Source organism: Protopterus annectens, chromosome 2.part0, assembly GCF_019279795.1.
Source record: "Protopterus annectens isolate FY-2018-M chromosome 2.part0, PAN1.0, whole genome shotgun sequence".
Taxonomy (NCBI): Eukaryota; Metazoa; Chordata; order Ceratodontiformes; family Protopteridae; genus Protopterus; species Protopterus annectens.
The window spans coordinates 1,007,222,236-1,007,245,708 of record NC_056728.1 but is presented as its reverse complement, the minus strand read 5'-3'; the positions used below and the strand labels follow the sequence as shown (position 1 = coordinate 1,007,245,708).

Here is a 23,473-nt window from a genome sequence, read left to right as displayed (position 1 = left end):
TGTGATTGTGGTCGTTACATCTTCTGAAACTAATCATGGCCAGAAGACTTTTTAATGTTAAGAGAATTTTTCTGGAGGGGGGACTGTACAGTTTTGAAATATTACTGATTTGTTGCATTTAGTCTCACAGAAAATGACTACATATATATTACACAAGAAGCTCATCCATTGTTGAATAAAGATTTGCTTAACTTAGCTAACCTTAACTGGACTGTTCCTCTGGAAAGAAGACTTTTTTGCTAAGTTCTGTTAAGTCAGCTGCAGCCAAGATCTGACAATCCGAACAGTTACCCTTGCTTTCATCTTTTACTTTGTCCTGCAGACTGTTGAGGTTGTAGGCTGGGATATCAGATCAGTGCTTCACAGATTTCACTGTCATTCTTACCACAGCCTACAGACATATTTGATATTGTGCCAGTTCTTATAAAATTACTTCTAAGAGGAAAACTGTTACTACAGCTCAGGAGCAACTGCTCCTGTTAACAACCCTGGTAAAAGCAACTGATCTCTAGTGCTTTTTGTACATTAATTTATTCACTGACTGTCTCTCTTTTTCCTACTTGTAACTGACCTTCATCTGTCTCCAGCTCCTCTCTTCATTCGCCACACCTACTGGACCAGTCATAACTTCTCCCAGGCTCAACCCCCATGCAAGTCTGTGGCTAGTGGGGAGATCGAAGACACTGGTGCAGTGTCATACTGCTACCAGGGTGTGCACCCTAACTCCCATCCCCCTTGTGCAGCCTTGACAACTCCACAGTTGCTACCACTGAGGTAGATGTGCACTTCTGTGCATGTGCAACCTCCTGACCAAGTGTCTCACTGCTTATGATGCACAGAGTTCAATAAAGTGTACACCGTTTATTGTGGTGAACTTAGGCTGCTTCCCTCCCCCAGGGCGGCAAGCCAACATGGGCTGCTCACTCCCATGCTCCCTCTGTGGTCCCTCCAGAGCCTACACCTCTATTCAAACAGGAGTCATCTGGGGAACAGTAATGGCTTTTTCCCTTTGCACCATGGGCGTCTCCTTGATTGTTGTCTTTATCCTAATCATGGTCATACAACAACCCTTGTTGGGATAAACAAAATAATTGGAAAATGAAGGAATTAATTTTTTTTTCCCTCCCAAGCAGAATGTACAACCACACTGAAGATTCAACCAATTATAATGAGTACCTGCAAACAGACCTAACAAGCAGCATTCACAGCCTACAGGTCAGGCTTGAATCCTAATAAACAGCATTCACAGCCTACAGGTCAGGCTTGAATAAGATACCTACACACACCCCCCCCCCAAAACAAAAATGAGGCTTAGCCTGTTCAGGGCTCATTAATTTGCTGGATCACTATTCTGATCCAAGCTTAAACTTGGCTTTCCCAGCATTGCAAACAACTAGTTCCATACCTCTCAACTGTACAGACTTTCGCAGAATGTGCAGACTTTTGCTTCATAATTTTGATCAGTTTTTCATAAATTGTGGTTTTCTGGCAAATTAGTGGCAAATCATTAAAGACTGAAGTTGGAAAATAATGACAGACTTTTGAGTTTCACACTTCACAACCTTCAGAAAATTCATGCTAATGCAAAACCTGTTATTCTATCAACATTCTAAGTTTGTAAGAGCAATATTTAAAATCTGTCCCTATTTTGGGGCCTTTGTCCCACTTTTATATATGGCTTTGTCCAGACTTCTTACTCTAAGAAGTTGAGAGGTATAGTTACCTTCCTATACTCTTGTCTCTCCATCATGCAAATGCTGAGGTGACAGTGCAAGTCCAATTTAAGGGTTCTGTCCCTTGCAGATCTCCCATTTGTGAACAAAATTATGAAGTACATGGAATGACTTAGAGTGGTTGTGAAAACACTTTCAGGAGAAAATGTAGGCTAGATTTAGTGTACACCCATACCTCTCAACTGTCCCCGATTTTGACTCAAATTTTAGCTCTGTCCCTCTTGATCTGTGAAAAATCTGGTGACTTTTGGAGAAATGATGATGAATTACACTTAATAAATAATGACAATAATAAGAGCTATGGACTTCTTTTGCTTCAGAAAATGTATATTAATTCACATTGTCTCAATCTGTCAATGTCTTAAGCTAATAGCACTGATATTTTAAAAGTGTCTCTGTTTGTCCCTGATTATTTCTCGATTTGTCCCTGATTGGTCGAGACCTATGTGTACACCAGATCCTTGCAAAAGACTACTAAGGTTTCCAATCACTAACAGCTTACAGCACAGGCATTCCACAAGCCAAATGGCAAAACATGTATTGTAAAAGATGAAATTCAGGGCTGCTGAAACAACCACTATGAACACAGAATGAGTAAGCATGTCCATCATAACCCTAAGCAGTAAAGGGCCCTTTAAAACCTTGGAAAGATTCAGAACCCATTCAAGGAGTTGCTCTTTCAGCCAGTGCTGGGTGCCAGTTCTGCCCTTTACAAGATGCTATCTATGTAGTTTTGTTCAAATAAAATTTCAGTTCCACATACAAAGAATGTAGTATCTTTCCTCCTTGTTCTGGGATTTAGAAAATGGCAGGGAAGTAAACAGCTCAATTCAGAGATAGTTCTGTCACTGGTGCTCATTTAAGAAAATGTTAAAAAACACCACTACTCTGGCATTAACACGGATCTGAAAAAAAGCATCTTTCACTTTAGTGGCTCAGATTCTCCTGTTAGTTTATCCAAACTGTCTCTTCATTTTTATTTTACCTTTTTTACTCTTTTACAAAGCAAGTAAGCCATAAGGGTGTGCATTTGACAAGGCATTCATGGTCAATAGACTGATTAGCCTTGTAGACATTTTTATTTTTTACTCAAAACCCACCCCTAGTAATCCTAAATGCATACAAGTCAACATCTCACTGGTTTGGTACTGTATAAAAAAGTGTGTGTGTGTGTGTGTGTGTGTGTGGGGGGGGGTTGTTCTACTATGTAGAAGTGAGACAGCAATATACAAAAACTGAGAGAACAACTACTTAAGGACATCAAATGCTCTTGCTTCTATGACAACAGCTAGTCAATGCAACTCACTTTGTAGTCACATCTTTCTTGTAAAGACATATGTTTAACAAATTAAAGCTGGCTGAATGCCTACCTTCATTATGTATATTGTAAATATCACTTGCATTCATAACTGTAAATAACATATACATTTATGGTCTCTACTTTGTTAGTGAACTGTGTACAACTCTGTGTATTCTTTAATCCACTTATAATTTTCTGTTTGTGTCTGGCACCATGGTGACCAGGTCATGGCTGCAAAGGGTCTGTCACCCAATTTACTTACCTGGTTGTTAAATTGGAAAAAAAAATAACTGAATACTGAACCACCCTCACCTGAAGTTGGAAAGGGGAACACTGAAGATAGTGGCTCTCATGTGTGTGTATATAAAGATAGTGGCTCTCATAAAGTTTATAAATTACAAGGTTGTGCTGCCATCCATTGTCTGCATACTCGGAGAGGTTGTCAGGGTGGACTTCTTGGAGTCTCTCTCTTTGCAGTCTGAAATGACTGATAAGGAAAACCCACCTAGTCCTCAGTGAAGGAAATACTCCATGCTAGGAAAAGACAGCTTTTTTCATAATTTCAGATCCTACAACCAAGGAAGAACCCAAACAAAGGCCTCTACTAGGAAGTCCCTTACCACAGATATCATGCGGCTACAGAAACAAGAGTAATTTCTCCATCAAGGCCTCCACAATTACTCCAGGAATACAAGGAGATATTAAACATAAGTGCTATATACTGAAACTCAACTAAAAGAAGCAGAAGAAACTTCTTGCGAGTACTCCAAAAATGATGTACCAAAAAGTATCTAGTATATCAAGCAAAAGCAACTGTTCTGTCACTGCAGGGTATAACCATCCTCCCCTAATGAGTCTCACATCTGGACCTTTATACATGCAGTTGCTTCAGTTCTACTTACCTCTAGTAGATATGTCTGAATTTCAGATTGCCATTGTGGCAAATGGGTTCTGTGCCTGCACAAACTAACACTGGCAGTTTTCCAAAAGTTAGAAACCCCTTCTGTGACTTTCTGTGATATGAGATAGGCTGTGTACCTCCTATCAGAGGAAGCCTAACCTCTGTCACAGAAAGTCAGTTACTCCAAGCTTTTACCGCCAAGTAGGAAGAACCAAAAATGTCCAGAAACAAAATTTGCCCAAAAATAACCAACTGTCATCTCCAAAACACCAATACAAATAGCCAAAGCCAATTTGAACATCTACTGTTACAGGCAAGTAGGACTTGTGCAATTGTACTGTGCTCATCATCCATACTGCCTCAGTGGAATATGGGTAGATTCCCTACGTTTACCTTATCTGGGAGAGGAAGAATAAGAATCCAGAAGCCTTTGGAGAATGATCCTCACAATGCCTGCTCTAGAATTTAAGAGTCCAGTTTGTAGTGCTTTGTAAAGGTATGAATAGAGGAACTAGGTGGTTGCCCTAACCTTTCCAATATGCCACCAAAGAGCATAAGGCTAAAGTGGAATGCACCTTAATCTTGCCTGGAATAGATTTACCATGATGGGAGTAACAAACAATAGCAGAGGACACCCATTACGCAATCATTTGCTTAGACACAGGTTGACCCTTCTTAGACCCAGAACAGGAAATAAAAAGCTGTTCAGCTTTTTTGAAGGGCTTAGTTCTGTCAAGGTAGTACCCAAACTGCCCGTGCACATCCAATTTGCAGAATCTTTTCCTCCTTGGTTTTAGGTCCTGGAAAAAAAAGCTGGGAGACTGATGGCTTCATTCCAGGTAAATTCAGAAAACTTGCAGCATGAAAGAAGGATTAATGTGTAAAACAATCCTGTCCTTGTGAAAAATCAGATGGCCCAACATGACAGCCTGCAGTTCAGAATCTCACTTTGAAGATGTCAAAGCAATAAGCAAAACAGTTTTTTCAAGTGAACTTCAAATTGGCCTGAAAAGCAGGTTCAAAAAAAGGGAAGGTCAACTTTTCAAGAACATGATTGAAATTCTAAGGAGGAGGAATTTGCTTTTTAGAGGGGGCCTCAAGTACAACACACCTTTCATAAACTAGTTGACCACAAAGAGAGATGAAAGAGAGGGATCCATGGGCAGATAAGCTGAGATGGCTGCAGAATTCACCTTGATAGAAGCATAAGATAATTCATTATTGAGTAGCTCACAAAAATATTTCAAAACAAGACAATGGGCCCTCTGACATCAGTTAAGCAATACCTAGAAAACTTCTTCCACTTGTAAACATAAGATTTTTTAGTTGCAAGTTTTCTTGCCTCCTTCAATACCTGCTGCACGTCCTCATGGAACAAGTGCCTAAAAGGTATAAAGATAAAATATTCCAGCCTGTCAGTAGTATTTGCTCGAAGTTGGGATGCACTAGTCACCGCAGACGCTGTGTGAGCAGATCCAAAGTGCGAGTAAGCTTGTGGTTATTGCCCTTTGCCAGTTTCATTAAAAGTGGGAACCAACTTTGCTTGGGCCAAAAGGGTGTTTCCACACTTATTTTTGGCAATTCTTTCTGAATTTTCAGAAGCATCTTGGGTATTGGTGGAAGCATGGTTGTAAGGATGTCTCAAACAGAATTTTTCCAACTGCCTGTTTTGAAAGAAGGTTAACAGAACTATTTGAAGTGTTCCCCACATTTGGAACAAATCCAGATAGACGTCTGTCCTGAGTTTCTACTTATGAGGGTTCGTCTGTATTATGCTTAATCAGCCTGACACTAGGTTTTTGCTCTGATGAGATGTATGAGGCCTGAAGTGTCAGAGAAAGCTGCAAGGCTAGCTTCCAGGCCATGATTACCAACTGGCAAAGAGGGTATGAACTTATACTTCCTTGTTTGTTTGAGTACCACATGACTGTGGTGGTGTCTGTGACCAATAAAAGGAGACTAGGAAACCATAAATGGTGAAGAATTTTTAAGGTCTGAATAACTGCTAATATTTCTTTGAGACTTAGTGCTTTGAAGCATCTAAAGGACCCCATTCGCCTTGCACTTGAACTCTACTGGACACTGTTCCCCATGCAAAATCTGATGAGTCTGTCTAGACTTCCTGAACTGAGGTCTGGATGGAGACACCTCTGATCCCTACACCAATGACTCTCTCATTTCACAAAACCCTGCACTGGTACCTGGAGCTTCAAGAGAAGCAGGTGCTGGTCCAACAATTTTTTAAGTGCCACTGAATCTTTCTCATCTGGTACCTGGTCCAATGGTGTCATGAGGATCATTGAAGCCATGAGGCCTCTAATTTTGAGAAACTATATTGCAGAGGCAGCTTCTTGAAGAGAAAAAAAAAATCAAAGTGTTTTGAATACTCAGAACTTTGTTTTCTGGTAGAAAGGCAATATTTTTTGTGTCCATCATACACTTCAGGAAGACAATCCTTTGTGAGGGCGGTGTGAGACAGGACATTTTTAGGTTCAACCTGAAGTTGGGAGCAATTGCCATGTGATGATATGCATCCTTCAGATGTAAAGTCACCATGACCAAAGACTCACACTCCACGTTCCTAAGCACCCTGGAAAATATTAGGGTCCAACCTGACTCTCTCATACTGGGAGACTTCAGCTACCCCTCCATTAACTGGGAAATCTACTCATGTACCAATACACTTGCCCAACATTTCCTGGAATTCATTAATTCCAATGCCCTGGGCCAGCTCATTCTTACCCCCACTAGATGTAGCAACATCCTTGACTGTTCATTACTAACATGGGCGACCGTTGCTCTATACTCCTCCATGGTTAGATCCAACCACAAACTAATCAACCTTGGAAATCCACATCCCTCCCATCCCATCCCCCAGCAAAAGTAACCACCATGAAAAACTTCTCCAAAGCTAACTTTGCACTCCTTAAAACAGAGGTGGCTAACTTCACGGCACCCATGCAATTGGAGAACAGCTACATGACTGCTAAATCATACACTAATGCCCTGAACGAACACGTACACAAATGCATGGATCCCGCCATACTCAACAGAACCAAGATGCTCTCCTCCAAAAAAAGTAAGCCAATCTGGTGGTCCCCTGCCATAAACAAACTTTACAACAGAAGGAAGAAATTGATGTGAAATAAGGTGAAGTCCCAAGACTGGAAAAACTCCCTTATCAGTCTCGACAAAAAGTTGAGATCCCTCATAAATCCTCTAAAGCTAGCTATGAAAACAGAATTGCAGCAGATCGTAAAGACAACCGCAAGGCCTTCTATAGTTAAGTAAAGAATCTACACAGCAATACCCAGATTTGCTCGGAGCTGTTGCACAATGGCACCTCCTATCAACAGATATTGCCAGTAGACTGGCCAACAGATTCAGTGCCAATTTTACCCCCCCCCCCCCAAGGACCAATCACAATACCAGTAGATTGCCAGGCACCCAGTATTACTGCTGCACAGCTTAAAACAGCACTGTCCAAGGCCAAGAATACAGCTTCTATGGGACCTGAAACTATCCCTGGTTGTGTTCTATATGAACTACACAGTGATCTGGCACCTCACCTGAGTGCCCTGTTCAATCACAGCCTCACATCAGGCTTTGTCCCTACCAAATGGCGCATTGCTACAGTCATCCCTCTCCACAAAGGAGGAGTGACTACAGACCCTGGGAACTATTGCCCCATTAGCCTGACAAGTCTGACATGTAAAGCTATGGAACGCTTCATCATGGACATAATAAACAAGGATACAGGGAATCTCCAAACTCTGGATCCCACACAGTATGGTTTTGTGAAGGGTAGATCATGCCTGCTCAACCTGGTCGACTTCTTTGAGTCTGTCACCAGAGCTGTGGATGAAGGCAAGGTGGTTCATGCAGCCTATCTTGATCTGGCCAAGGCCTCTGATACTATTCCCCATTCAGGAATCATACAAAAACTCACTAAGATAGACATCAACCCCTATATCACTAGGTGGGTTGCAAACTGGCTCGCAGATAGAGCCCACAATATGAAAGTAGCTGACTCCAAGTCAGACTATCGACTAGTCACGAGTGGAGTCCGACAGGGTTCGGTTTTGGGCCCTCTCCTGTTTGGTATCTACTTCTCTGAAGTCCAGGCCAACATGAATGGACTCTAGCTGACAAAGTTTGCAGACTATTGCAAGTTGGGAGCCATAATTAACTCCCCAAGTGATGTTGACATCCTACAGAAATGCCTCACTGAGACCAATGACTGCTGTCAGAACCATGGCCTTAAGCTCAATGCCAAAAAATGTGTAGTCATCAGTCATCAGAGTCACCTATAGACTATAGAGTCACCTAAGATTAGAGTACTGGGTACATTGTTATGCCTTATGGGCTGTGGTTGAGTAGCACACTGAGTTTGTGGGCTGTGTCTCATTTGGGTTGTATTTGGGGCTGAAGGTTGCTTGCTTTTCTGCTTTGGAAGTCTCTGTTGCTTGAGCAGATTTTTACTGAGACCCTCCGTGAATGTAGGTGTGTGTTTTGTCTTGCTATGTGTGTTTTGGTGGTGTAGGTTTTGAGGGACTATGTGATGAGTGTGGTGTGGTGCAAGTGTTTACCTTCTTTTTTGACGGTCTAGTCCAGTCTTGGGTGAGGAGAGCTTTGCTTCCAGTTTGGCTATATAAGTGCATCTCTCACATGTTGTACTGTTGGGTGGTAGGAGGAGAGGGTTGTTTGTGTACATGAGGCAACTGCTGCATTGCCCCAAGATGCCCAGATTCATCAGGTAGACAGGAGAAAACACCGGGAGCTGACCCTTAGACATGCCTGGATAGGTGCTTATTTATTAAGTACTAAAAACTGTTTTCCTCTAGACAAGTGAGGAAAGTTGAGTGCTGTAGTAATTTGTAGCTTATTTAGTGCTTACAATGAGTTCTGAACAAGTGCTGAGCTCATAAAAACATATTTGAGTGTTAAAACTAAAGAACTGGCAAGTTCTAAGGGAAAATGTGAAGTGAAGACTTTATGGCGCTGGGAATAGTTTAACTCTAGCTAAGTGGCGATCCATAATATTTTTTTTTTTAATATAACAGCAGCAAATGACCAAACTGATTTGAACAAATTAACCAATTAACCAATAAAAATCTAAAAACTGAGCCCTGTTCCAGCAGTCTTCGATCCGACAAGTTCTGACTGCACACTCCTGCCACTAGGGTGCAGGGGAACCTTCTCCAAAACAAGATGGTCTGGATTAGTGCTCAAGTTATACCAATAAAGCTAGATTCAGCAGGTCTGAATTTAATCTATGCTACAGCAAACAAGGCGTACCAATTTCAGAAATAAACAGTTCAAATAAGCAGGCACAATAAGCCTTTAACCAGGAACTCCCAGCTCAGAAGGGCAGAATCTACCCTCTCCTCCCATATCGCCTACTTAGAGGCGATCTCTGCTTGACTTACAAACCCATGTCTGACTCAGCTCTGTTAGAAATGCTACATCTAAAGAAACCCCAATCACTCCACACTACATGCTCCAGAGATCTCAACCTCATTACCACAATCAGCAGAACAAGCTGGAGGGACAGGTTCATAACCCAGAGACTGCCAATGCTATGGAACACAGCTCCCATACATGTCAAGCGGAGTGCCTCACTGGACCTCTTCAACAGAAATCATGATGAGTGGATGGGAAATAAAAAATTCACCCTGGGGATCACTCCAGTGGCTCTACTCGACAGAGGGACTGGGAACTAGAGTCAGGTGGCACGATGCTAGGGTAATCCTATGGGCTAGGCTTGTAAAGGCTCCGGGGCCATTAGCCTAGTACACACCTATGGAACTATGAAACAATTGTCAGGAAAAAGGGGTAGGACCATCTGCAGGGTGAGCATTTTGAATTTGGGTACTTTCAGAAAGGTCTCCAGGATAGCTCTTTCTAATGGGTGCCAAATCCTTTTCCTTTTTGTGGTGCAGTAACATACTGTAACACCTGCTTGTAACATTATTTTATTTTTATTTCATAGGTAGGTACTAGGCTATCTGCCCAAAGGCATTTATAAGCCTAGCCAGAATGTGTTGGCTTTCACCACCCCCTTAGATTAGTTCCCTGTGCCTCTGTCCAGCAGAGCCATTGAAGTGATCCCTGGGGTAAACTTTCTGTTTCCCATCCACTCGTCAAGGTTTCTGTTGAACAGTGTTAGCGAGGAGCTCTGCCTAATGTAGATTTATTTATTTTAGATTTCTTGACCGGGATAATCTGACTGGATACATGTCCATTTTCAGCGGAGGCCCGGGGAGAAAAGCTCCAAGGTAGTCAGAGTAAAAATATAACAATGAAGACATAATTACAGGCAAGTTATTTACAGAGGATTCATAAAAAAACTTTAGATAGACAAGTTCACAGGTATAGTTACCCATGGTTTAAGTCAGGGAAATACATTGACAATAGGCAGAAAGTAATATAATGATACAGATTTATGAGGAGGATTATCCAGACTTGTTACAGTGGCAAAGCCAGTTTAGTGCCAGATGTTGTCTGAGTTTGGTTTTAAATTGGCAAAGGGAGGAGAGCAAAGTAATATTGGCTGGAAGGAGATTCCATACTCTACCTGCAAAGTTTGCAAAGAGGGCATCCCCAGCTGTATTGTTAATTTTGATTGTCTGAATTAATAATTTGTTTGAGGATCGAAGCAATCTTTGATTGTTATGGGGGGGTGATAATATGCCTTAGGGATGGTGTATTATCTGTATTATAGAGAATTTTGTTAGCTATAGTCAGAAGGTAGTATTGGATTAGGCTGGGAAGTTCTAGCCACCCAAGGTGTTTGAGGTTAATGCAGTGGTGTGTTCTAAATAGCAGGCCAGTGGCAAACCTGGCAATGTGATTGTAACAGGATGACAATCTATTTAGGACCGACTAGTTTAGATTAGGAAAAAAAGGGGGAGGCATACAGAGGTGTTGAGATTAGGTGGGTGCGGCCTTGTGAAGGAGGAACAGAGACAGAGAGAACAGATGCGTTTGGTCTGATGGGAGTGGGGGGATTTCCCTAAAGCGAGGAGGATTCTCTGTCCAATAACAAAAGTTTCTTGATGGAATTATTCTCAGCGCCAACTTGTCTGAGATTTGTGGTTAAAGCTTGGGAAGGGAAAAGGAGATGATGGAAAGGAGGAATGAGCAGGGTGTCCTGACACTTGGCATTGTCACTGTTTAGCAGGGGAATGATCTTTTTGGGGAAAGGAACCCCTTTCATTTGGTTTGGAAGCATTACGCTCCTGCAACTTCTGCTTGGTACCCTGACTCCTGTTAGGCTGGGACTTCTGCTTGCTCTGTCCTTTGACGTTGGATGCCTTGTTAGGGAAGAACCTGGAAAAATGAAACATTTGAGATATCCCATGCACCAATTTACCTTTATCATCCTATTGTTTGACGATCTGGGTTCCTTTTAACTTTTAGAAAATTTACATGCAGTTTTACACAGATCTTCTAAGGCCGGTAATAGAGGAGGAACAGCCAAAACATTTGGAATGTCATCCTCAAAAAGATCATAAACTCTGCCAATCTCTGGAGCAGCTATGATTTCTTCTAGTCAAACACATCTCTAAACCTAACTAGCATCAATGGAAGGGTGAGCACTTGCTTAGGTTTTTGAACTGGTTCATCTTCCGAAAAATCAGATTGGACAGACTGAGTGTTAACAACTGTCTGCATCAGAGTTCCCATCAAAATCTACAGCACTAGATTGATCTCTAGAAAAGGTAGTCCCATAGTCATTCTGAATAGGAACATAGCCTCTGAGGTTATCTGACTGTAAAACAGTCTTAGCTGTTGTGGTTTCCTCAGCTAGGAAACCACAACAGGTCTACATATGGTAATAACCTGGCTGTCTGTTGTTTGGTTAAGTTTCTGGTTCTTCTTACCATGATCTACACTACAGGGCAAAATATCTGGGAACAGGGTATTATGTTTGGCAAGGGGTCTCTTAACCAGGACCTCTCCTGCACCTAAGGGATTTGGCTCTCCTGAACTAAGTACTGGAACAGCCTCGGGGGATGTAACTGACCCCCATACCACACATAACTAGTTCTTAAACAGTATAAATAAGCATTTAATTAGAAATTTCCGTGTCATGCGTAAAAAAAAAATCTCCACAGAAAATGCAAATAAAGGAATTTGCAGTAAAATCATGACTTAATGGCAAAACATCTATAGCAGTGTTAAACTCGCACAAAATATCATACAAATGAAGAAAAAGGTGAAAAATTTAATATTTTCCTGTCAGAACATTAAATTGAAGCAGGTAAGCAATGGAAACAATATGCTTAGTGTTCAACTAACATCACAGAGTCTTCAGTTTCCCAGTACAAGTCATAGAACACTTGAGAAAAGCCCCACGATTGTTTAAAAGTAGCATTAAGCACATATACAACACAACAGTAAGTCACACCCAAACATCACAAACATTACATATAAATAAACCGGAAAGAAATCAAAAATATAACAATAAAGAAAAAGGGAAGTTCCCAAGGGGATCTTATCAGAGTCTGGAAGTTGTAATCCACCAATACAGGCTGCTGAGGATATTCAGCTGTGCGAGTGAGTACTACAGTGTGCAGTAAAAGACTGAATAACTAACTTTCTGCGACAGGGGTTAGACTTCTCTTGATGGGAGGGGCCTTGCCAGTCCACTATCACACTAGAGATTAAGGCCTGAGGCTTCTGAGCTTTGCAAATCTGCCAGCATGGGTTTCTGCAGGCCCAGGACCCATATGCCACCAAGGCAGTGTGAATGATGAACACATTATGGATTGTGTGCTGATGTCATGGATTTTCAACATAAGATAGCAACTTCCTGCCTCCCTTAGAATGACAGAAAGGTTGAAATACAACTTACTCTGGTAAAGTATCTAGTCTTTGTACTACATTAAGTGAAGAAAATGCTTACATAGTGCTTTACCTTGGTGTGCTAGTGTTTATTAAAAAGTTTTTATTTCACATTGCTTGAGTTGAGTGGTTCCTTCCCACCTTTTACTTCTTTTCTTTGGAAGTTTTCCAATGTTCTACATTAGGACTGATATTCAAACTGGGTGAGTAGAAGAAAAGAAAACTGGGAAGTACATCGGGTAAGTAGTACTCCTAGCCTGGTGTCTGACATCTTGTTAAGTACCAAAAGGACAGAAAGAGAAAATGAACACATGCAGTCCTGAGTATGGTAGCTGGTCAAGTTCCACAACTGTACCAGGCTGGGAACTCCAGAACAGGAAATCTTAACAGCTGCCCAGTGAAAAAGGCTTTCAAAGTCATATCTAAGGAGCTAAAATTTCCTTGTTTTTTTTTTTTCCTTATTGTTGTTTGTCAACTATCAGCTCCCCAAGAAGAATCATCACCAGGCATCTATCACAGTTTAATCCCTGTAGCAATTTTGGACATGTGGAACTTCCAAACCGCTAGTCCAAGACATATGTGCACTCTTGTGTCAGTGCTTATTCAGACACTAGCTGCAGATCACGTTGTCTGTGATCCTATATGCCACTGGCTGGCATATCCAGCCTCTGATAAACGTCAGACTTGTAGCAAACTGAGCTGTTATCCCTCTTTCTCTTCAAGGACAGGCAAACTGGCAGCAGTTTCTTACCCCCATACACCTCATCCAGCTTTCCTAGCATGTGGCTTGGTAATTAAACTGAGAACCATATGGGCTTTTTTCATCTTTTCCATGTAAATCACAGCACTAGCATGTCTTACAATCTATTACCTATTTCTCTAAATTCTTACTCAAACTAAAAAAAAACACCTTTCCAAACTAGCTCAAAGCAAAAGCTTTAATAACAATAGTGTTGCACAGGTGAACTGTATGTCATGATAAATTCACACATTTCCCATAACTATTTATTTTCTCAGTTGGGCCTGACATAATTAATCCTACCCCACATATAACCTACACCCCCCTTCATTCATTTCTGTTGTGTCCCACCCCTTTTTGCTTCATACTTTCTGGCCGACCAAGTACTTACACCCATCGCCAGGTCTCCCTGCTTCTCCTTACACTCTCGGACTTTCTCCAGCTCAGAGTGCATCTAACATGTATCCTGGGAAGTCATGTTAACTACTACTACTGCTGCTGTGGGTATTTTTTTTTTTTTTTTAATAATCTGCAGTCCCCTGTGTTTGTCAATTCTATCCTGGGACTACATCTAGAAGCACCAAGACGAACAACCCCCTCCCCCACAAGACAGGCACATCTATCTGTCTCTCTCTCTGCCAGCACCTCAGAAGCCCAAGCTACAAGGGTGATGCTTATGGCTTTACCTCACTATGCCACTGCAGTGACTTTTATTCACTTCTGTTGTTTTCCTCAACGCATACCTCCTCACTGTGAGAACTCATCATTCTCTACTCTCCCTTTCCCATTATAACCTACAAATCCCTCTATTTATTTCTTTTTCTTCAACCCTCCCCTTCTGAGGGAATTCACAATTCTGCACTTTTCATGCTGTCTGACAGGGTACATCTTTGGCCTTATATGGCACTGGCTGGCATATCCAGCCTCTGATAGATGTCAGGTTTGCATTTGTTCAGAAAAACGCATGTTCAGCTACCATTAACATATATATTGTTTTCAGCAACAATTACTTCTACATTTGTTTGATTTTTGCAAACTTTGATCCTGTATTGTGTGCACTTATCCATGTTTGCCTTGCCTACATTATATTACTTGTAATAACAATTTTGCTTCCATTCTGTTGATTGCTCTACCGACTGCCTAGTATATTATCAAGGGTCTATATTAGAACATCAAAGTTTCAGAGCTTCGAATGTTCTAATATTGACACCTAGTAAGCGAAAGCTGAAAATAGAGAAGTTTGAGATAACCGAATTCTTTCCTAGGGAAAGATTTTGGTTGTCTGTTCCTGTTGTTTCACTATTGTCAGCTCTGTGGTGGAAAGTTACAGGTCGGGTTCAGGTAAGGGTGCGATTGTGTGGACGTGAGGGTTAAGGCGGGTTAAGTGAGTTAGGGCGCGGGTGAGGTGTATGTGCGATAGTGACGGACCTTAGGGTTAGGGTTTGGGTTAAGGTAAGTGGGTAGATAGTGGTGTATGTTTAGTGTAGGTTTAGATGTAAGATTTTAGGTGTATGTATGTGGATTGCTGTTTGTTTGGTGTGTTTGTGTTGTGTGTATGTGTTTTGGAACAGCAAATTGTTTCCCTAGGAAAAAATTTGGTGTTCTAAATTTTTGGTCTTGTCGGGTTTCGGTTACTAGGAGTCGATAGTAGAACATTCAAAATTCTGAAACTTCGATGTTCTAATATAGACCCTATTATCAATTTTACATTGCTCCCAATAAATACACTGTTTTCCATTTTCTCTTGTAATCCTCAACTGAGCCATAAAAAGGTCCATTTGAATCAGTATTCTACGTTGGATACGAAATACAAGTAAGCAAACAAACACAAACAAGCAAATACATTTCTAAATAAAATCTGAGTTAAGGCAGATTATTGTGAGTACATGCTGTTACTGTAATTTTAATGCTGTGCTTTACTGATGCTTTACTGATGCTGCTCAAGTAATTGCTACTACAGAACATTTTTCTCCTACGTTATGCCAAAATACTGCTTTCTTAACTTTAGTTTAATTAACAAAAGGAGAAAGACAATGCTGCATATTTAATTAATATTGATACTACATGTACATTATGCTAGTTTTCAACAGATCTGAAGAAGAGCCTGATATATTACCAATTTGAATCTGTGACGAGATTAGATCCTCACATGTATTTTTAAGCTGCAAAACAAAAGATGCTATTTACAATTAAATGGATTTAAAATGTGATTATAACAGATTTGCACTCAAAGACTGAAGAGTGGCATTGCAGATGTTATGAATGCAGCTTCCATGCCCGATTGCCCATGTTCCTAATGAGCCTTTGATCTAAAGCCAAATCCATGTTTCCCTTGGAGCCAAAGCACCCTGCTTTTTTCATAATTACCTCTGTGAATGAACTTACACCACTCTGTCAACATCATCCAACTTCTATTTGCACAGGTATATACATCCTTAGTATCTCATGCAATAAGTGTAGTACGGCAGTAGAAAGGGACTTTTGTGCCCAAGGCCTGACAATTCTAAATGCACCCCCTTACAGTGAGGTTTCACTGCATTTTGCTTCTAAAGCTACAGCAACTTAAAATGGCAGGATGTGGAAGAAGGTCAACCACAGGCTGGTAATATTTGGAAAACTCAGTTCAAAAGGTGAATTGTTTCCTTTTCTGAAACTGAAGCACCACTTTAGAATTGTTGATGAATCCCTCAGGGCTCGAGCTGACAAATCATTTGGGCTGAAACATGGTAATTTGGTGCACCACTACCTTCATCATCCACATCAGGGGAAAGACTGTTTAAGAATCTGAACTAGCACCGCTTAAGGTTGACTGTTGGCAACAAGTGCAGTTTGAGTCATCCACTTCACGTGAAGTTTCTGAGTGCCATCCTCTTAAATTCATAGGTATTTACAAGGCTATTGATCCTTTCGGATCTACAGAAGTCTAGCCATACACCCCCATGAAGTTTTTAGCCATTATATTTCATTTATGAATAACCTAGAGATGAGCAGAACATTTATATGTTGTCCCAATCCATGAGGGGAAAAATGGTGCTAATCCAGGGGTGAGTTTGTGGTTACCCCCTCCCCATTCATCCAGATAAAGTTTGAATAGTGTAAGAGAAGTACTTTGTTTTATGTGGAGAGGAAGACAATTTCAAAGTGGCATTATCTGTGATACATACCTCTCTCTCCACTGTGTTCTATTTATGCTGCAAATGAAATTTAGACTTCTTCAGTGGGTATTTATGCCACCACTGTACTTGTAAATTTGCAGTATGCCTCACAGAATGCAGTTTGTTGAAGCTGTGTATATGAGGCAGGGAATGTCCCTCAGCAGCTTATGATACTGACAAGTGGGACAAGACTTTTGGTTAGTCTGCATATTTATTTTGACTCAGGCCCTCAATTTTATTAGGGTTTCCTGTTGCGTCAAATGTTTGGACATGTACATACCAAAGGAGACACTACACTCAATGATCAGCCTGAAGAGTGCAGAATACATTGTAATGATCACATTCCTGGAGCTGAATGTTATGCCCTTCGTAATAAGCTGTGCAATGAAAAAGCACTTTCTCACAAAGGTGGATACGTGGTAATGAAAGGACAGTTAATTATCTACATAGGTTTACAGGTCTCTTACTAGTGGATCAGTTTTCAGGGGTATGCTGTCAATGTGAAAGCTACAAAGGACTCCTTGCTTGTCAAAAGATACTACTACACATTTCTTGGCATTCAGTTTAGTCTTAACGCAAAAATAAATGCAAACCAGCAAAACGTGCCAAAAGACAAATAAAAAGTTCTTCATGAGATACAATATGGTTTGCTGCCATACAGCATAAAGTGTTCTACTCACAGTTTTGATACTGAAACACAAATACTTCACCTCATTCTCAGCTGGGGTACCTTCTGTGCACAGTCTGCACGTTCTCCCTGTGTTCCTGTGCGTTTCCTCCTACATTACAAAGACATTCAGTAGCTGGACTGGACACACTAAACTGGTCATGGGTATGAGTGGCCGTGTGTATGGTGAGAAAGAACTACAGTGGCAGGGCAATCCACCTGGCAGTGTAATCTTTGGATCTAGGTGATTGTCACTTTTGAAGTGACACCCTGACCCCATGTGCAAAAATGGGAAAAGGGGTTGTAGATGGATGGATGGACTTTCACAATTCAATTTAATATGCAGCTTTTTAACAGGTTGCTGGTAAAAGCCTAAGATAAATAACCATCTCACAGTGGGGGGCTGTTTTTATCTTGTACAAGCTTCAGTTCAGTTTCAATATTTCCAGAACATCTACAATGCACTGGAAAATTCCTGTAAATATTTTGCAGTTACAAGGACTTTGCTCATGGACATCAGAACAAATGTACAGATATTTTCAAACTTATATAATAAGGAGACATATGGATGAATTTCCCAACCCTCACATATGATTAATAAAAAGATGATGGTGAGAACATGTCATTTTAATCCATTATTTAGAGCTGGTATAACATATCTTAGAAATAAATTTTAAAGGTATCGTGAAAGAATAATCAATGACAGCACAAAGAGGTGATATGTTAAAAGCAAATTTATTAAAATATTATTTAACTGCAATCAGCATATATAGACGAGTTATACACTATTATAGTACAGTATGTTACAGTTTAAATGAAGAACTTTTTCAAAAAAAATTACGCATCTACACTTGTCAGAAATTTTAGATTTTTTCTAGTCAAACAGTAAACTGTGACAAAGTTCTTAAATCCAAAATGGTCTGAGTTTCTGCTTGTAATGAACATAAGAAGCAGCAGAATTAAAAACAAGCAGTGAGTTAACAGCTCTGCACCTCTTTTTAACTTCCCTTTTCACATTCTAACAAGGTCTGCAAAATAGAATACACAGATGCAGAAAGTCAGGCTGCCCACGGACTGACAAAGGAACAGTTATAGCTTTGCATGCAACCCCGATCAGCAAGAGTACTCCAACCACTAATGATATGATCCTTGCCTGCTTTGATTTTAAGCATCTTTAAAGCAAAAATGAAGCAATAGAAACACACACACTCAGACGTGTTTTCCTCTTCATCGTCACCATAGGCAGCATTTGCCTGCGTAATCACTTCACTTATTTTTCAAAGAAAAGAGCATCCTAAATTCCCTATTCACCCGTTGGCATGCCTCACCTCCTCTTATATATTTCGACAACAGCCCCAAGTGGTGGCTGGATATCAGGGAAACTCCAAGGACTCATCTGTATCTCTTCAAAAGAAGTGCTCTAAATGTGTCCTCACGTCCTACCTCCATTAAGATTACACTTGCTACATTAAGGCTTTCTCTTCTAATCAGTTCAACCAGGTGGAAAAAAGAATCGCACAGATCTCCAAATCAGGATGTCTCCATCAAGGTTTGCAACACAGCAACTGATCATAAAAATCTGCTTGTCTATGTTTTACTGCATGTATATATACTGCATGAGCATCTCACAGTGGGGGGCTGTTTTTATCTTGTACAAGCTTCAGTTCAGTTTCAATATTTCCAGAACATCTACAATGCACTGGAAAATTCCTGTAAATATTTTGCAGTTACAAAATAAAAAAGAATACTTGGCTGATTATTTCAGGTCAAATGTCACAAGAAAGGAAAAAAAAACACATACATATGAATTTAGCATTGCTTTGTTCACTCTTTCCTATGTGTGTAACTGCTAGTACTTATGTCATACAGTAATTATAATTCACAGTAACTACCCTCTGATAACTTTAGGGGTAGAGTGTTTTGTTCCCACATCCACCAGTGTATTCTGTTGCTTGCTATAGCCTAAATTGTTAATGCGTGCTAATGCTTGGAATAGAACTCCATCTAGACTTCAATAACATCCCTACGACCATGTAACAGAGGCTGTCCCAGATAAAGCTACTATAGCAGCCAGTACAGCAAGGGGTCTTGACAATGCATTGTAAGTAGTTCTTTTTAAGTGCAGGTAAAATATAGCTGCTGAAACACAGGAAAGGCTAGCTACACTATTTATATTGTGTTGTATTCCTCAAGCATTTTAATAATTAGTGAAGACTATACATGTTTTTCCAGTTCGGCACAGCTCAGAATAAGATCTGTGGCTTATATTTTATGGTACATCACATTATAGCATAATTTAGTTACACAGTGGTAGAAAAGTCTTAGAAAAGTACAGACACTTTTAACAGTAAGCAAATAAACCAGTGCTACAACACAACAAAGGCACAGTGCTTACAAGCTGCTATTTTTTAAGAAACTTATACAGATTATTGCACATTAAGAACACGAGCAGAAACACCATGATGCCAGTCACGCAATTCTCTATATTTTGGACTAATGATCAGAGGAGTAGCCCTCTCCCTGTAAAGAAAAGCAAAAAAGAGAAATAAGCAAAGCCAAGAGGAAAAAATAATTCCAGAATGCACTTGAAAGTGACATGCAGGTTACACACGCTTGGTATTTCGTCACTAATGCACATTCCAGAACTACCGACATACCACACTGTTCAACCACAACCGACAAAACCAAGCATATGCAATAGGGAGCAGTTTATTATTATTATTATTTTTTTTTTTATCACATAAGGATTAAATCACACAAACTACTGTGTTTTCTTGAGCGAAAGCAAACCTCACGACACTTGCAATAACCAAAATCATAAACAGTAATCAATTCAAAAATATCAGGCCTTCTACCATGCTCATATCGGCAAATATCCAGCAGCTAGCTGGGTTAATTGATTTATCAGCTGTTTTCATTGAAATTATGAGCAAGGGTTTCAAATGAGAATGCAGCATTTTTCTCCTAGGGCCAGAATAAAAACTGTTTTGCCTATTATACCAGCTTCTTAACTCATTATAGCTTAGTGCTGCCTCCAGGCATTTGTGCAGTTACATCCTACTAATGCCACTGTGTGTCAGATATTGCCTGTTCATTTGATTAAAAATTCCAAACCCATGCTACATGCAAAGTATCAGAAGATTTCATCTTAAAATTTACACAATGGCAAACACAACTGTATTAATATTTGACCTCTGCCTGGTGCAGATACAGTGATATTGAATATTATTTACATACTATTTGCATTGTAACCATTTTCATCTTTCTCTGATATATCTCAACAATCAAGTAACACAGACAGAACTGCTTAGCCTCATATGAAAGATCCCATGAAAACTGCATGAAAAAATTGCTGCTGGCAGTATGCGTGTTGCCTGACTTTCTTTTTTTTTTTTTTAAATTTCTTTATTCAATGCTGCCTGAATTTCTTGAGATATAGTAAACTGTTTACATGACATTAAAAATGTCATATTTACTAGTTATAATGGCTTATAAAATCTAGCTTATGACCTAGGCCTGAATAAAACAATTAAACCAAAAAACTGATCAGTGGACCAAGGACACAAAAAGTTCCAAGTATGAATAAAAAAATTTCCACAAAAGGCTGAACAGCTGCTTATTCCAATGCAGATAAAAGTACAGGGAAGCGCTTTTGCTGTCTCTTCCGCTTCCTCAGACCAAAGATACTTGGCAAACCAAGGCACAATATTTAAATATACTAACAACCAATCAAATCACACAATTAAAAACAATAAAATAAATGAATTAATGGTCGACTCTTCAATGCTGGTTTTAAAGGAATGCACTAATTCAAACCAGGCTCACAGTTAGCTCTAAAATCTATTATCCACCTCAATTCATAAAATACAGTTTTATTAGTAAGATCCCCTTCTCTAATATTCTCCTGTAGCAGACTCGATACTAAAAAGTTAAAGCAATGTTCAGTTCCATTTTTCAATGACGTCACTAGTGCACTAGTTGTTTCTTTATTCCTAATATCATTACAATGTTGTATTATTCTCTCTCAGTGTGCGTATAGAACCCAGTGCAGCAAGTGCATTGTGCTAGGTAAACCAAATTTTTAGATTTGCAGTCTACATAAAAATGAAAAAATATACTCTTCTGTGTTCAGTATAAAGTGTGCTCTATATGGAGCTACATACTTTACATCCACGACAAGGAAAAATACCTTGCCTTTCTGATTTAAGCCTATCCTGATGAAAATGCCCTTTACAACACAGGTGCTGCTTGATGGATTTATTACTCCTGAAAACAAATGCAGGTGTCATACCTAGTCTACATCTAAGCTCAGCATCTGTCATAAGGACAGGCCAGTTCCTTTTAACCACATCACACATCAGATTACTGTCACTGAAAAAAGGTAAATGATACTCCGGGTATATTATTAAAACAAGTAGTTTGACTACATTCAACTGTATTTTCATGGGCTGAAAAAGGTTTTGCCATGGTCTATGACAACGTACATCCTCAATTGTAGTACTGATCTCAGAAAGAGAGTAGCCTCTCTCATCAAAGTCTTGTCTGAGGGACTCTAAAGCACTACCTAACATCTATAGTATATTCAGATGTCGTACCTTGGTTTGCTAAGTATCTATGGTCTGAAGAAGCGGAAGAGACAGTGAAAGCATTTAGCTGTACTTTTATCTGAATTGGAATAAACAACTGTTTAGCCTTTTCTTGACATTTTTTATTTATACCCAAATAAAACCATCACTGTAAAGGTCATTTTGTGCTGAATAGTTTGCGATTTACAGTTTTCTAGTAATACTTACAGTTCTAGAGATATGCAAATTTGTTTGCACTGTGAGTTGAACATTTTTTTTTTAAGGTTCAAGTCATGTCCACAAGAAGTTAAACTACAAACTCAAAAGAGTCCTACTAAAGGGAATAAGTTAAACAATTACATTCTTAGCAGAGAGCTAATCACCTTTTAGTTTCTTACACAAACCGAAGACCCAGCATAACTTCAGTGACCTATATGCTAACCTTAAATAAAGAAGCTGTTTAAGGAGGGATGTTCTCTGAAAATTCAGATGAATAAACAAGATCAAGAGATACAAGATCCAGTTGCTGTAAAAGGACTCATGAAAGCAGAAAGTGGATCATTTTCTTTTTCATATCTCCTACTCGATTATTATTATTATTTTCTTTTGGAGACAGAACCTTGGCTGTGTACAATAGTAATCTATATCCTCAAAACATAGATAATTTTCTTAAGTACCAGATTCTCAAAGCACACCTTAGCACAAAGGCAATTGTCAGCTGACAGTTAGTTAATCAGCCACCAAAGACAAGCAGTTCCTGTGGCAACATACCTGCTTCTTTACATACAAAAAATTCTAAAACAGCAGCTAAGTGCAACATGAAGGCTATCAATGGTTCACATAATAGTCATGCATCATGTGCCATCTGGTATTCTGCTGGCAAGAGGCCACATGTTTTCATATTTGTTGCAGGTGAAACCAGTTCCAAATGAAGAAGGCTTGGAACATTAAAATTTGTCATTATATTGTGCATAGATAAGGCTGACCAACTAAACAGAAGGATAAGAATGACAAAGTGAAGGGAGACTTAGATTTCAGTTGTGCCTTGTAAACATCTTCTATGAGAAACGAGAATCTGACATTATTTATAGAGACGCAAGCATGAAAAGCATTCTTTAAAGCAAGCAACATTAAGCTTCATTTGGTCCTAAACAATGACACTAAAGTGTGTGCAAGAAAATAAGCAAAGCCAGAGTCACGAGAAAACTAGCCTGGTCAGCAATACAAGTCATTACAAATCCATTTTCTTCTGACTGTACACAAAAATATCTAGTATGGCGGTCTTGTATCATAAACTTCTGTGCTCTACAAAGTCCATGCAATTTCTACAAAACCAAAACACAAGATTCAATCCAAGCACTAACAAAAATCACTCCAGATCAACATGCGCATCAAAACAAATGTCTGTAAAACTGTCAGATAACATTGCGTTAAACTGAATGTGTTGAACTTACTTTTGCTCATTTTGACTTTCTACGGCAGGACTTGGAGTTGAAACAGCTTTAAAAAAAGGAGAAAGATGTTTAGTTTCATTACTTGTGTTCTAGAACCTGTCCATGAGAT

The 23,473-nt window shown here is 39.7% G+C and overlaps 1 protein-coding gene across 13 annotated transcripts in view; it reads right to left on the bottom strand.

Annotated features, from left to right (window-relative positions):
- LOC122793337 (PDZ and LIM domain protein 5-like) overlaps positions 1–23,473 on the bottom strand; it is a 2,364,325-nt gene that overhangs the window by 862,607 nt on the left and 1,478,245 nt on the right. For all 13 annotated transcript variants that reach the window (XM_044061256.1, XM_044061255.1, XM_044061265.1 and 10 more), the window contains one exon: positions 23,365–23,410. In XM_044061256.1, coding sequence (XP_043917191.1) covers positions 23,365–23,410 — 46 coding nt within the window. The remainder of the gene's footprint in view (positions 1–23,364; positions 23,411–23,473) is intronic.